The 14,946-nt window shown below is 47.6% G+C and overlaps 1 protein-coding gene across 4 annotated transcripts in view; it reads right to left on the bottom strand.

Moving 5' to 3' along the window:
- Nucleotides 1-1,738: 1,738 nt before the first annotated feature.
- Nucleotides 1,739-14,946, bottom strand: part of nbeaa (neurobeachin a) — an 81,166-nt gene continuing 67,958 nt past the window's right edge. The window contains exons 37-61 of one of the 4 annotated variants that reach the window (XM_030100830.1): nucleotides 13,982-14,115; nucleotides 13,236-13,297; nucleotides 11,819-11,883; nucleotides 11,348-11,456; nucleotides 11,092-11,258; nucleotides 10,280-10,404; nucleotides 10,019-10,171; nucleotides 9,473-9,609; nucleotides 9,150-9,267; nucleotides 8,742-8,844; nucleotides 8,552-8,667; nucleotides 7,885-7,997; nucleotides 7,493-7,633; nucleotides 7,293-7,412; nucleotides 7,012-7,164; nucleotides 6,730-6,894; nucleotides 6,493-6,582; nucleotides 5,552-5,744; nucleotides 5,077-5,148; nucleotides 4,534-4,689; nucleotides 4,095-4,265; nucleotides 3,898-3,999; nucleotides 3,572-3,768; nucleotides 3,288-3,439; nucleotides 1,739-2,937 (exon numbers count right to left, since the gene is read on the bottom strand). In XM_030100830.1, the coding sequence (XP_029956690.1) occupies nucleotides 2,847-2,937; nucleotides 3,288-3,439; nucleotides 3,572-3,768; nucleotides 3,898-3,999; nucleotides 4,095-4,265; nucleotides 4,534-4,689; nucleotides 5,077-5,148; nucleotides 5,552-5,744; nucleotides 6,493-6,582; nucleotides 6,730-6,894; nucleotides 7,012-7,164; nucleotides 7,293-7,412; nucleotides 7,493-7,633; nucleotides 7,885-7,997; nucleotides 8,552-8,667; nucleotides 8,742-8,844; nucleotides 9,150-9,267; nucleotides 9,473-9,609; nucleotides 10,019-10,171; nucleotides 10,280-10,404; nucleotides 11,092-11,258; nucleotides 11,348-11,456; nucleotides 11,819-11,883; nucleotides 13,236-13,297; nucleotides 13,982-14,115 (3,205 nt within the window). In that variant the 3' untranslated portion in view covers nucleotides 1,739-2,846. Of the gene's footprint in view, nucleotides 2,938-3,287; nucleotides 3,440-3,571; nucleotides 3,769-3,897; nucleotides 4,000-4,094; nucleotides 4,266-4,533; nucleotides 4,690-5,076; nucleotides 5,149-5,551; nucleotides 5,745-6,492; nucleotides 6,583-6,729; nucleotides 6,895-7,011; nucleotides 7,165-7,292; nucleotides 7,413-7,492; nucleotides 7,634-7,884; nucleotides 7,998-8,551; nucleotides 8,668-8,741; nucleotides 8,845-9,149; nucleotides 9,268-9,472; nucleotides 9,610-10,018; nucleotides 10,172-10,277; nucleotides 10,405-11,091; nucleotides 11,259-11,347; nucleotides 11,457-11,818; nucleotides 11,884-13,235; nucleotides 13,298-13,981; nucleotides 14,116-14,946 lie in introns of all 4 variants that reach the window. The other 3 variants (XM_030100832.1, XM_030100833.1, XM_030100834.1) reach the window with 3 other exon arrangements.

The following is a 14,946-nucleotide window of genomic DNA, read 5'->3' as shown; positions in this document are numbered from 1 at the left end:
GGCCCGAGCATGAGGACATGGAGAGAACAGAGATGTCAGCACGGCGCATCAACCCCATGCATGCAGATTATAATCTGGACGGTCCAGCGAGGCCGGAGCGTCCGTCTGATTTGCATAGAAACGAGGAAGATGTACTGAGACTCACCGCGTGATGAAGAAGTCTGGAGGGGTGGAAGGGAGGAGGCCCTTCTGAGCCGTTCTTCCAAAATTAAGACAAATGAACGAGATGAGCAGTTTCCCCTCTGCAGGGGGGAAAAAAATCATAACGAGGAAATATTATCTTCCCTCCTCTTTTCCATCTCTTGAACTGTACTTGTTTCCATTTGCTGCATTGCAGAGAGGATTTGTACTGTATGTCTCCATATGCTGTGTATCCGTAGGTCAACAGAACAAAAATTAAAGAACACTGCTTTGCTCAGAAATAACCGCCCATGTGCAAAGATTTGGGCCTGAGAGGTGAAACCGGTGCACGGAGTGCTCCACGGTCACGTCCGACCGGAGCCGTGCAGGTTTGTGAAGGTGAGAACGAAGCGAAGGTCGCAGTTGACGGCTGACAGACGGGCTCCCTGCGACAGGCAGCCACACGACACAGCAGGTCAAACGGGGCGTAAATTACAGGGCGAAGTTCGGGTCCTGACAGGGATCCGCCGGCGTGACGGATTACCTCCTCTCGCCTGTCAAATCGCATGTCGGCTGATCTGCTTAAAGCCGAAGCGGCGTCTGCCCCTCTTCAAAATACATCAGTTCTGTGGGACGGAGTTTTATTTGACACTGACAAACAACACAAAACTCAAGAAGGCTCAACTCATCTAATCTAAAACACAGTGGGAGGAAACCCGGCTGCAAACAGATGTACCTGGATATAAATCGGCAAAATACCATAAAAGGAGCAAATGTACGATCACCCTCCTTACAGCATTTCTCCTCTTGGGGACTCGGTGGATCATCTTCTTCTTCTTTAGCTGCAGCTTCATCCTCAGTTTAGTTTGTAAGCATTTGTTTCCTGGCGTTTCACCAGAGTCTGGTTAGATAAATGAGCTTTTGGTTGATTAAAGCACAAAAAATGCAAAACTATTAGGGACTCTGGAGCTGAATGGATTTGTGATTTCTTCATAAGATGTAAACATAAGATTCATGTCATACTGAAGTTAAACGAGATGTTCTTGATGTCTCACAGTCACACAGAAGTATCTTTCAGTTAACCAGCGTCCGTTACCAATAAGAAGTCAAGTCATCAAATTCTTTGCATATTTTATTTTTCTTATCATGATTTTTTTTTTTTTCCAACTCACACATGTCATATTTTACATCTTTGCAATAAAACATGAATACAATAGTTTTTAGGGTTTCATAGATCCAAAAATATTTAACCTTTTTTTTTGGATACGTAAGTTTGAACCTGTCGATAGAGTATGTGCATGTGCGCATTTGATCAAGATGGCTTCACACATACGGTACATCATCTCACATTTCATCCTCTCGCCGCCCGCCCTCTCGCCTCTATCAGCTACAGAATCATGATATTGCTTACAACTGTGAGGTTGTAAAACTTAGAATCACACATGAGCTCAACGCTTTAAATACAAACATCAATGCACAAATAATCCCGTAGGAAAATGGACCTAAACGAAATGGCAGCCGACCAGAAAGAACCAAGCTAATAAATAATGATATGTGATTGGTGCAAAGTGCAAATACAAAACAAACTTTTACATTGATTTGATTCTCTTTTTTTTTCTTTTTAAATAATCAACAAATGTGGGTAAGTGAAGGTTTCCTTTGCGCTTCCAGTCTCATTCAGCTGATTTAAGTCTCCCAACAAGCCTGAACCAAGACTATATGTACATATTTGACAAAACAATCACCGAATATACAAAGGAAATCATGTCAGTCTTGTGGTGGTCGTCCTTGGTGGCGATGGCTACAAATCTTTATCATTCACCTTGTTCGGGCAAAAACAATCACCGTCCTCCACACCACCACCGTTATTACCATCAGTCTTGTCGACGTTATAATTATTACACAGTATTTTACATACAGCAAGTCATTAATAAATTAAAGGTGATAAGCGCAGTTTGTGTAGTGAAAGAACAAGTGTCGACTCTGAAGGAAGCAGAGCCTTATTTACAAAGAAATCAGATCAGAACTCCGCTCAGGGTAAAAGAAAAGAAACGTTAGAAAGGAAACAACATGAAATTATAACCCCAGGTTGTTTTTTTCTCCAGAGGTGAATTTAAGGTTAAGCCAATAGCACCGGTTTTAAAGTCGTGGGTGGGGCTGGTTCATATCTGGACATTTCTAATCTGTTTGGACACATCGAAAGGTGATTTAATCAATTGTGCACACAAATGTGACCCCGACTGAAGATCCCGTCAATTAAAAAGCTGGAAATGTAAATTTAAGAAGAGTTTAAAAAAAAGAGAAATTAAAACAAAGCTGAAGTTATCTGTGAAGAATCAATGGTGCCAGGAGCGGGAAACAGCAGTCCGGCGGGTGGTGCGACTGCGATCGACCTCCACTTGCTCTCTCCCTCCTCACTGCAGTCTTTCTATTTTACAAGCAGGTTTTGGTGTGTATCTTCTGGGTATTATATGTCTGTGTGGCTTTACACACACACACACTCACACACACACACACACACGCGTATGCACAGAGGAGGCCGTCTCCACCAGCGCGGCTGCGTCCTCGAATCAAGTGAACTTCACAGGGGAATAGAGCCTAAGGTCGGCTACTCGTCTCTCCTCCCGCCTCGGTACCCGTGGTTTCCCCGTGTCGCTGACACACGGCAGAAAGCACCACCTCCTCTCCGCCCCCTCTCCGTCCTCCTCGTCCTCACGCCGTCCGCCTCAGTACCTGTTCTGGTGCTCGTAGTGCCAGCGGTTGAAGTCTATGTTGAAAGCCACGATGCTGCCGGACGCCATGCCGGTGATCAAAGTCCTGGAGGCAGGAAACACAGAGGATGACATCAATGCCACGTTATGTCCTCCCACAGTCCAAAATCAGGAAACGCTTGATTCGAGAATCCGACTTGCCTGCATGTGTGAATATGAGTGTTTCAGAAAAATGTATTTGCCTTGTAATAAACTCCTGACCCTGTGTGCAGCGGCCCTGATCGATGGACAGATGATATGAGTGTGAAGCAAACTGATGAAACTTTTTTTTTTCTTTTTTTTGGCTGCATGTGTTAAAACATCTCTATTAAACTAATTTCTGTGACATGATTGGAGTAATTTCTCTGGTCCTGTTAAGAAAATCAGCTATTCCCGATGGCGGCCGCCCTGTTCTACCTCTGGTCGTGTGACAGGTCCATGGCGCGGATGCCGGCGTCGCAGCCCGGATAGATGTAAAGCTGCTTGAAGTCGCACGCCTGCCACACCTCCACCACTCCATTATCGCCTCCCGTCACCAGGTTCTGCCCGTCGCTGCTCAACAGGATCGCCTGAGGAGTGCAGAGAGGCGGCCGTGATGTATCCGTCGCGTGGAAACGCCGTCGGTTCCACGGTTTGCGAGTACATCAAAAGGGCAATCGCTCCAATATGGCGATTAAAGCCGAGCGATCAGCGCAGCGTACCCGTGTGGAATCGTTGACCTCCATTTGTGCCAGAAGCTTTCCGTTGATGCTGAAGTTGCAGAAGCGGCCTCTCTCGTAGTAGATGATGCAGTGTCCTTCGCTGGACACCGAGATGAGGCGCGGCCGCTGGCACAGCTCCGGGCCCTCCAGGGCCCGCAGGAGGTCCCCTGTGATCGTGTGGACCAGGCAGGGGCCCTCTGCAGGGGGGCGGGGGGGAGAGGAGGATGGCGTCAAAGATTTTATTCAGGCATACAGTGTTAAAAATAATTATACGAGATATTTAAAATGTATTTTATAGGGTTAAACATGTCATTGGACAGACAGACCTTTGGCTCCACTGATGACCAGCCCCAGCTCTGCACAGACGGACACACACACCACCTCGTGGTCGTGCCCCGTCAGCACCGCTCTGGGCGCCGGGTAGTCGCCTGGGAATAACACAGGTAGAGACACAGGAGAGACGCATTAACACACACCACGGCGGCGCGCGCACGCACGCCGTCCCTGGCGTGTCGACACTCACTGTTGTTGGGGTTGTCCCCGATGATGTGGTGCCGTCCGCTCCAGTACCACAGGAGGAGCGTGGCGTCTCTGGAGCCGGACACGATGTAGCAGTCGCCTCCGATGTACGACTCCGACCGAGCCAGGCACGTCACCACGTCCCAGTGGCCGAAGACGATCTGGGTCAGCTTCCCTGCGGAGAGGAGGGACGAAGACATTTCGTGTTTGTGCTTCTGTTCCCACAGCAAAGAAACCCACAAACACCAACGCTAAAGAAATCTCTGACAAACCCAGAGATTCACTGCACGCCGCAAATCTCTTCTAAACATGCAGAGCAAGATTTGTGACAGAATTTTAAATTCCAACTTCAATGAGGAGTCTAAAAGAAAAGCCTTCCCAGCCAGGAGGACGTCTTCACCACACTCTCCCGTGGAGATCTTATAAATAATAGAAAAACTAACCGGTTTCTGTGGAGTAAACACGGAAGCTCTTGTCCCAGAAGCCGCAGACCAGGATGTAGCGGTTGTCAGCGGTGACCACAAAGCAGTGGGTGTTGATCTGGATGCTCTGGTCCACCAGGTCGGTGATCTGACGCTTGTTCACGCCTGAGTTATTTGCTGCACGGAAATGTTGATGCAGACACAACACAGTTAATTGCCCGTCTCATGAACTCTGAGCCGCTCTCGTAATTCGCCCCTCAGGTCAGTCATTTATGAGCAGTTAGTCCTGTTTGCAGCAATATATGTGTATAAATCCCCAGTGTGTCACGTGATGCACTGACTTCAACCCCCCCCCAGCGACCCGGCTGCCCCCCCCATCATCTGATTACAGAAAATTACATCCATAACATTATTACTGCTGGCTGCAATTACAACAGATACTGTCATTTAGGATTATTATGTCTGCACATTAAATAAAAAAGAAAAAAAAAAGGGCAGCGGTTTCAGTGTTATTAGAGGAGCCGAAGACAAAAGCGTGCGCTGTGCAGGTGCGCGCACACTCACCTATAAGAGGGTCCATCTCGATGGGGAGATGATGAGCCTGTTCCAGGGAGTACCCCGGAGCGCCGCGGAGGCCTAGAGGGTCCAGAGATATGATATCAAATCAACATGAAGGGAAAAACTCAGCCGGCTTGCACGAGATCGCCTGGTTGAACACACTCCCGATGGAAGCCCTGATAGTAATCCTTAGCAATAATCACTTGATCTACCATAATTACATTACCATGATTAATTAAAGCCAGCTTTTATGCTAATGCGGTCATTAATGCAGTTCATAATTAACACACAGAGCGTGGACCAGTAAGAAGAGAAGCTGCTCCGTGTGTTTGTTTCATTAAACGGATGCCCTCCATGCTCCAACTCGGAATCAAACCCTCACATCAAGACTTAAAAAAAGCGAATCAGTTCAAACAAGATGCAGCTCAAAGACTCGTAAGCTTGGATTGAGTTCAACACGCTCGTTCGCCTCGGAGCTCACCGACGGTGTTGTGCCAGCGGTTCACCGCGAACAGCCGGCTGCACGTGACGGTGACGGCGGCCGGTATGCTGAGGTGCGGCAGCGTGTTGGCCGCCACGTGCGTGACGGGGGAGTTGGAGGGGAACTTCAGCACCATGATGACGTCCTGCTGCATCTGATCCTTAAACATCAGAGGGCTCTGGGGAAGGAAACACTGGTGAGACAGACAGAGAGAGAGAGAGAGAGAGAGAGAGAGAGAGAGAGACAAGGGCAGAGCGAGAGGAGGAGGTTTGGGGGGAGGAAGGGTTGGGGAGATGGAGACAAAGGAGGGGGGGAGAGACAGAACAGATGGGACAAAGGGAGGGAGGGGAGAAGGTATATTAGTGGGAGCCCAGGGTCAGAGTAGGTACACACACTGAGGGTGGCTCTAGGCCCGGGAGGGGGGGTGGAGGCGCTGGTTGGTTCGGGGGGTGGTGGGGGGGTTTGGGTTGACATGGAAGGCTCGGGTGTCGAGACACGGAGGCCTCGTGCCGCTCGAGGCAGCAGGGAGGGCGGAGAGGCCAAGACGTCGTTACATACGCCTCCGTATGTAACGACGTCCCACATGGTTCTCATGTGAGAGCCGCTAACTGCTGGTGGGAGACGAGAGCTGAGACGCCTGGGAAGACTCTCAGTCGTCCGGATCACAGCATCCACATTTCCTGATTCAAAAAGCAACCGGACGTAACGTGTTGAAGACATGAAACGTCTTCAACACCGCATCCTGTTGCCTTTTAGAACAAGAACCATGAAGAAACATGCAAATCAGACTCTAAATATAAAGACTACGGAAGGAAATAGTGAAAGCTATACTTCTCATTAACTGAGGTGTGCTTTGTGGCTGCAGATGCTTTAATTTCCTTAAACCTGAGTAAATGAAACGTTCGGCTGAATCTGGGCTGACGCTGCCGAGGGTTTCTCACCAGGTGCATGGCGGAGGAGCGAGGAGGGTGTGGCTCGATCAGCAGCTGGGACGGCACCTGACCACTGACTTGAATCTGGGTCTCCATAACCTGCAGTCGGAGAAGGGATTAAAACGTTACAGTAGAAATAAGATTATCAAATATCCTTCTTAATGCTGATTGTGAAGAGAACAGGCGCTGGAAGCATGTGTTGCTTTGTGAAAGTGATGATTGTGACGAGTTTTCAGAGAAACTCGCCTCCCGCTGCACAGACTCCAGATTGTCCAGGTTGACCGCTCCCTCGTAAGACAGGAAGTTGAACACGTTGAGAGCTCGGACTGCTTCCGGCCCTCGCTGTTTGTAGCCAAATATTAGATCGATCCACTGGTGAAGCTGGCACGACACAAACTCGCTCTCCAAAGCCTGCACAGAGGTGGAGAAAAGTTCAGAATCCATTCAGTGGATTCAATGGAAACACACACACACAAAAAAAATCTGCATAATTCTGCATTTTAGAGCTTGTGAGGTTGTTTCTCTCACCATGCGGTTAATGCGGACGAAATCCTCCGGCTTCTTGGCCCAGGCTGGAAGCTCCACGTCACACACGGGGACGCCGTCGTCGCGCATCCCGAGTTCGTACTCGTTGCTGTTGACAAACATCTCTGGCAAGTAGTAGAACTCTGGGATCAACTCCTGTTCGACACAAACAGAAAATTCATTCATTCACAAAAGTTACGATGACGCATTTCAAATTTCAAATGACCGACAACTTCACTGGGTTATAGAGTTTATAAAACTAATAATAAAAGCTTTGTGCTCGCCTTCACGTCGGCCGTGTCCCTCTGACAGTTCCTCCACGCACGGCCGATGCCAGAGAAGGCCCTCTCCGGATGGTCGAACTTACAATCGTTAGCATTGAGGAAGAACGTGGTGAAGGGCTCCTGCGGGCGCACAAGCGGAGACATTCATTCAGCACGCGGTGAAAACTCTCCTGAAGGCCGGACTTTGAGTCGGCACTCACTATTCTGAGCATCCACATCAGTGTTGAATGAGCAGTGGAGTACAGGGTTGTGTAGTGGTGCGAAGGCGCGCTGTCGTCGTCCCACGTCTCGTAGCGCTCCGCGTAAAACGCCGCTCGCTTGGGATTCAGCGCACCAATCGGCTGGAAGGTGAAGAATGAAGAATTAGATGCATTTAATGTTATTTTTTCCAAACTATCAGCATAAAAAAATGTTTCAAGGTTTAGTATTTGGTGTTAATTCAGACATGGGAGACTGCTCCTCGGCCTTGGTGGCGTGCAATAGGTCACACTGCTTAACCTGCATTTTAAAAATCATTTGGATTCGCAACACGTTCATGCGGAAGACGTGCAATTCCTTAGAAAAAAGGCGCCGTGTGTCCGAGCGCTCTCACCTTGGAAAGGTCTCTGAAGTTTCCAGGCAGAGTGAGATCGAGCTCCTCTGAATCGTAGTTGGTCAGGACCCAGGGGAAGACCGGGTACTGGTTCAAATCATTGTAGGTTCTCCCTACAGGGCAAAAATAAACACAAAAATCCAAGGGAATGTGAAATCACACATTTACATGGTTTACAAATGTTGCTTCTGTACAAGTGTAAAAGACATTCACAGATTTATGAGGAACCAGGTTGTTCTGCAGATCACGTCCACATCTCATATACCCAGAGTGATATATCCACGTGACTTAAAGGAAGTTAATTATCACTGGCCTTATCTGTTCATTCAAGACTCAAAGTTTTCAGTCTCATTGACTCCTCTTTTCTGTCTAAGTATTTTTTTTAGAGTTTCCTATAGATCGGCCATGAGCAGGAATAAAAAAAATAAAAGGCACGATAGAAACTGTCAGTTCAAACCAACAAGGTCACATTACTAACATCTCCAAGCCAGAACAACAGAAACACTCCGCATCACACAGGAAGAAAAGTGCTTCAATGCTTGAAATGGAAAAAAAAAAAAAAAAACATACATCTGATTTTCTTGTGAGTTTGAGCAATAAAAAGCTTAAACAATGTTTCAAGGACTGGATGCACAGTACTGGATGAGAGCTTGTTAAACTCATATACCTGCGATAGTATTGAGGAACATGAGGTACTCGAAGTTGGAGATCTCTCTCCTCTGCCAGCGCTGCGTCATGTTGGACGATTTGAAGAGCTGACGGGGAGTGGCCAAGGAAATCCGCCTGACACAGGAACACACGATGAAATACAATTCGCTTCGTCAAGCCTGATCAGTGCCTCTGAGCCGGGTGTTTACCTGGCCTGTGGCAGGCCGTAACTCGTTCCCACTCCCACCCGGGGGAGGCTGTACACCACCCGCTTGACCGTGGCCTGGTCGGGGAAGTTAAACATCACCGACGCTGGAGGGAAGACACGACAGAGAACATGTGTGAAATACTGGATTAATCACTCATTTGCCTTTAGCTGTGACGAAACAATATATTTATTTGAGCCATAATGAGGCAGAACTTTGAAGAAAATACTTTGTTTGTGCCGTTAATCTTGACCGATGCGCATCTAATTCCTATATTACTGGTTAGTTTTTCGATATAAACATGCCCACAGCGGTTAAACAAATACATTTCCTTTGAGATGAATAAAGTCTTTATCATATTCATGAAAGAGCTTTCCAGTTTCAGCTTGACAGACTCTATAAATGACTCACTTCTGTTTGCCATGAAGACTTCCAGTCCTGTATTCTGCAGCAGGTAACGTCGAGAGAAGACCGCCCGGATCTCACTGAACATCCACTTGCCATGCAGACCCTCTGAGTAGGCCAACACCTGTTGAGATGGACAGTAAAGATCATTTCCCCCCCCGAAAATATGAAAGAATGACTCAAAAACAAGCATTAAAACTGTGAAAAATATATCTTAAGTGTAAGACCGGCGAAAAGCTAGCATAACAACCGTGGAAGGGAATTCAAGTATTTCTGTTTTTGTGCATTCGTCAGCTTTAAAAAAAAAAAAAAAAGACGTTTTCTCTCACTTTGGCGTCCATCTTCTTGAATGTTGGATCGTCCTCGTCGACCTCAAAGTAGATCTCCGTGGTGGTGATGGACAGAGTCCCTCGGGCCACCACCACCGGCGCCACCAGCTGAGCAGGAGTGCTGAGAACCACCGGGCCTAAAGGGCGATGAGCGGATTAATAACATCCCACCGCAGCACTGAACACACACACAGGAGATCACCCAGCAGCAGATTTGAGCACCGTCATGTTAGTTTCAATCATTTCCTTTTTGTTTGTGCTTTTGTGAAAAACAGAGAAAACTCTGGAGTATACGGGATGTTTAGGGTTTTCCACTAAGATCAGATTTTAGTAGATTATGGATTCGTCTTCTCCAGCCGGATTAATCAGCTGGATGGTTAGTGGAGCTGCGAAACTTTCGAATGTTCGACTTGCCTTTGGAGGTAAAAAGTCTTGGACGGAAACGGACTAAAAACAGAAGTCATAAATAGCGTACTCTTTAGTTCAACTGCAATGCGGTGTGTGTGTGTGTGTGTCTTTGGTTCTTTTTGTGTGTGTGGATCTCACCGGCGAGGTTATCGATCTCTTTCTCCTGCAGCAGGCTCACGGCGTCGTCGTCTCCCTCCAGCATTAGCTCCGCCTCCGGATTCTGGGCCACCACGGATTGGCTGCGGAAATTCTTTTTCGACTTGGGACCCTCCTCCTCCTCCTCCTCCGTCCCTGTGTGTGTGTGTGTGTGTGTGTGTGGATGAGGGTATTTTTAGAAGAATATGCATAAAGCGGAAGTTTACTGAGAGGGAAAACTTTGAGTTGGGTCACATTACTGACCGTAATCCTCCAGGGCTTTGAGCGACACGTCGGCGTGCGTCGACCCGAAGGCATTTCGCACGAATCTCCGTCTCCTCCTCAGATCGTCCTCCCAGTAGTCTAAACGCCAGAAGTCATGCAGTTGACTGCGGACACAAAAAAGGAGGCGCAAATGATAGGTCATCCTAATGGGCGTGAGGGAAAGTTGACAGATCCTAAAGCTGCATTTGACATTACTGCCAGCAGCTCCCGAAACTAATTTCCTGCAGCAGAAAGGTTCCTCGTTACTGTAATAAAGGACAAAGTTTGATCTCTTGACACGGCAATAACCTGCTTTTTTACTGAGAGTAAAAAAACAACTAATAAATTCAGGAACTCTGCAGAAGCAAAACTTTTAATAAAGAAAACAAGATCTAAAGTACAAGTTTATTCATTTAAAGTTAAGAATATCCTCAGACATGGAGAACTCAGAATGGAATTTAATTAAAGAGCATGTGTTCTCCGAGTGAAGCGTCCTGACGTGAAGAAGACGAGCTTCAGATGTTTTACGTCACATGTCTTGGGAGTTTCAGCACATGTTCTCAGAAAAGCTGCCAGCCTGGAGGCAGACCTGGATAACAGGCAATCGCAGATTTAATGCGTGCATGCGGATGTGCTAAACGAAGGAGATCAGTCACACAGCGCTGCGAGGCAGCTACCAGGTCAGGAAACAACTCAGTGTGAGCGCAGTGGTTTGTGACAGTTGAGTAAGTCTTGATTTGTTGCTTCATGAAGCTTCACATTTATTCACTCTGTCGGAATCTGCAGGGTCACGTGGAAAACGCCCGTCTCACCTCTGCGACATCGTCCCCCACGCTCCGTGCTTATTGGTCAGGATGTTGAGGATCTTCTGTTTCAGCTGATTGGCCGTCACGTGATCTCTGTGCTTGGCGGCGCTGATGAGGTGATCGCACATCTTCTCCTCCTCTCTCCGGTCAGCAGCGTACTGGGCGCAGTTAGACTGGGAGGAAAACCAGACAGCATCACAAAAAGGGGCATAATCTGACTTTACTGACAAACGGGGAGCGCGGGCGACGTTCGCGTGCGTACCTCAAACTCGGCGTGCTTGTGCACATCCTCCGCTCTCTGCCTGTTCAGGATGAACTCCGCTTCGTTGGCCACGCGCACAATATGATCCTTCATGGCGTGGCACAGGAGTCTGACAGGAAGAGGAAGGCAATAACACAGCCTGCATGCATCGTCGTCTTCTTTTTAATCCATACGCTCTGTTTTAATTTTCTCTTGTCTTTTATACAGACACTCCAATAAACAAAGTTGAAAAAAAAAAAAAAAACCCAGCTGGATTACAGGCACTGAAATTAGACCGGCACAGTCAGACGTAAGCTTAATTGCAGTCTAATGGTTGGGCTTCCCGCTGAACGCACATGGCACTGTGCGGTTATCCTAGCAAGGCCCTCATTAGGCCTGTATCACTCCCATTAGCTGTTAAGCACTGATGACAGTATTAGTGCTACCGTGTGTGAACCGCACACGCTGCGGTGGTTTGGCGTGATGGATTACCTTCCTTCGTTGATGAGCTCGATGAAGGCCAGTCCGGCGTTCTTCTGAATGGAGTTTTGCCACTCCTGAAAAAAATGGGAAAGACGCGTGGAAATCAGTGTTCTGAATCATGGCTGGCAGAGCCGATTAAATACATTTTTTTTGTTGGAAAATGAGTCTCTGAAGCACGAACGTACAAACAAACAAAAGAAAAACGGTTGAGTGCAATGTTATTATGTAAATATATAAATATTGGCGCTTAGGTGAAAAGCGTTATATTTTTCAAGGCAGATCAAAAAAAAAAAAAAATCACTCAGTCAATATAAAAAGGTATTAAAACAAATGAGCAGCTCAATATACTTGACGTGGTGCAAACAGTGTACGGCACTCAGAACGAGGACGAGAAAACACCCCAATAGCTCCGAGCGTCAACGAATAGAGACCCGCAATAAGTGAACGTGTCGCATGAGCGTCTGAAAGTGGAGCAGGATGAGAGTGCTGCTGAAAGCCTCCAACTATCAGAGCTCCATTAGCTGCACTGGGCTCTTAAGGCCGTCAAGGACACGTGGGACCGTCTCCTGTTACATCCTCCCTTCCGCGGGATCGATTTCTGGGCTAGGGTTCGCTCTCTCGGGCCTCTAATGGCAGACGAGGCCGGAGCCGGCGGTAATACTATACATGCTGACGAGCAGCCGCCCAGAGGAGCGCCGGAGACGGGAAGGGAAAAGGGAGTGGTGAGAGGAGAGGGCGGTGTGTGTGTGAGGAGCGACGGGAGATGAAAGCAGCCGCGGCTGAAGCACCCGGTTAAAATTGACCAGAAAAGCAGAGGTGACTGGCTCCACGAGTGAAGACGTGTCCGAAAAGAAGAGAGACGAGAAAAGAACGCCGCGGCGGGACTCGAGAGCGGAGAACCGGAGGGCTCTTCAGGGGTGAGAGGCCGGAATCCAACAAAAGACGGAGCGGAAGGGAGACAAACTTCATAACTTTAAAGAAAATCGTTCACCGATGCCGCCTGAGGAAAAGCTCTGTAACGGTGAGTCTCACTCTGTCTTTGGAGAATTCTTGACGGAAACTTGAGTCGCTGACTTTTGACAGAAGGGAGACGAATGAATGACAGATTCCTGCGCTCATTGATTAGCGCTGCTTTTGTGATGTATTCATTTTTTGATAGCTAGGTACACGTGACCTACATGGAAAGTTCCTATTACGCTGTATTTAAGCTGTATTTCACCACGTTCGCAATCATTACATCGTCACACATGATTCACAGCAGGTCAACACTGCCTCGGCTTCCCTGCACTGAACTCTGATGGTCACAAGTGGTGGAAAAACGACAACAAGATCAACTGCAAAGTGTCAGGATCGGCTCGAAATGTGACAGTTTTACATTTGATCCAGTGGGAAGTGTGAGGAGACGGAGAAGCGGGAGTTTACCCACCTGAGAACAGAGCAGCATTACAAGCTCCACTACGGATGTGCTCGACTTCATACACACCAGACCTGCAGCACAGAGACACGGAGCACCGTCAGGAGTCTCTCTCTCTCTTACTTTCTCACACACGCGCACTCACACACACACGCACACGCACAAGCACACACACCTCTGCAAGGCAGAAAAATACCATCAAAGGAGACACTGTAGTGTCAGTGGTTTTGTTTTTTTTACTATTGTATACAGTCACCATAGTCAGATTTATAAAAAGCATGCCACAGAAAAGACAGGAACAAACAGCAGAGGAAAGGATCAGGCAGGAGAGAGGAGCAGCAGGAGGAGGAGGAGGAGGAGGAGGAGGAGGAGGAGGAGGAGGAAGAGATCAACACTGAGACAGTGGATTACAAAAACAGGACGCCAGGAAGCAGGTGGGAGAGGGATGACTGCGACACGCCGAGCGCAATCTGCAATAAAAGTGAGTCTAAAAGTCATCATAAGCTCATCTAAAAATACGACACACCTGACTAGCTAGTTCAAAGTAGTGCGAAATACCGACTTCGTACCTTTTGACGAATGAGTGAAGCAGCCAGCTCAAAGACACTCACTCACTCTCTCTCTCTCTCTCTGTCACACCATCACACCTCCGTTCATTCACTCACTTCTTTCTCTTACAAACACCGCAGTGAGGGACAGTGAATGAGGAGACTCCACAGAGAGACGCCAGTTAGAGAAAAAGGAGCCGTGTACAGCACCTGTACCTTCTATGAGCAGTTCCTGCCCATGGCTACCCAGCAGCGTCCTGGACAGGAAGGGCGCAAAGTCCACAAAGATCTCCCTCAGCAAGGGCGCCACCTTCTCCAAGGCACGCTCCAGCTTGGTGGTGATGCTGCGGAGCGTAGAAAATTAGAAAAAAAAGATGAGGGAAAAAAATGTAGTGAAGGGTTAAAAAACAAAATAAATAAATAAATAAAAGTCTACACAGAGATGTGTGTTCTATAGTCTGTGAGGAAAACCTCAGGGGAATGCACGGGAGGAGCAGAGGGGAGGAAGGAAAGCATGCCTGACAGATGAGCAGAGGAGGAGAGAGGAGGAGAGAAGCACAATGGAGGAGGGAGGTGAGTGAAATGAAAGAAAAGAGGACAGAGGACACAAAAGAATCAGAATTAAATATGTTACGAAGGTTTGATGTGGTAGCACTATGTCTGTGTTAGTGTTTGGAAGAAAAGATGGGTTGCTCCACAGTTCGGAAAGCTGATTGTTTAATGCAGGAGGAACCTAAAACTCCATTCAAAACACCATGAATATTTCAGCTCGATTTGCTTTATAAATTTGCAAACATGTGGCTTTAAACTTTAGAAATGGAGAAAAGTGAAGTAGAACAACAAAGGCAAAGCGGATAAAATGTGACTTTCACTTTTGGCCTGGTGAGCAGAAATTAGTTTTAACCTAATCTCAGCACAAGATGCAAAAAACAAACAAACAAATAAATAAATAAAAAAGGAAGGTTAGAAGATTTTGAATCAGGTCTGATCTGGAGTTTGGAGTTAGTGTGAGTCAAGGACCATGCAAGAAGTGACAGACTGTAAAACACCAGGCCACCAGCTTCTGACAGAAACACTGGAGTGATGCTAGCTGTTAGCGCCGTTAGCATCCGGCCACGGCAAGGCGGTCCGTCTTTTCTTGCATGTGGCCTGGGAACATTTAGTAGTGGCTGGGC

This window comes from Salarias fasciatus, chromosome 10 (assembly GCF_902148845.1).
Source record: "Salarias fasciatus chromosome 10, fSalaFa1.1, whole genome shotgun sequence".
Lineage (NCBI taxonomy): Eukaryota > Metazoa > Chordata > Actinopteri > Blenniiformes > Blenniidae > Salarias > Salarias fasciatus.
Note: the sequence above shows the minus strand (reverse complement) of the source record. Positions and strands in the feature narration are given on the sequence as shown.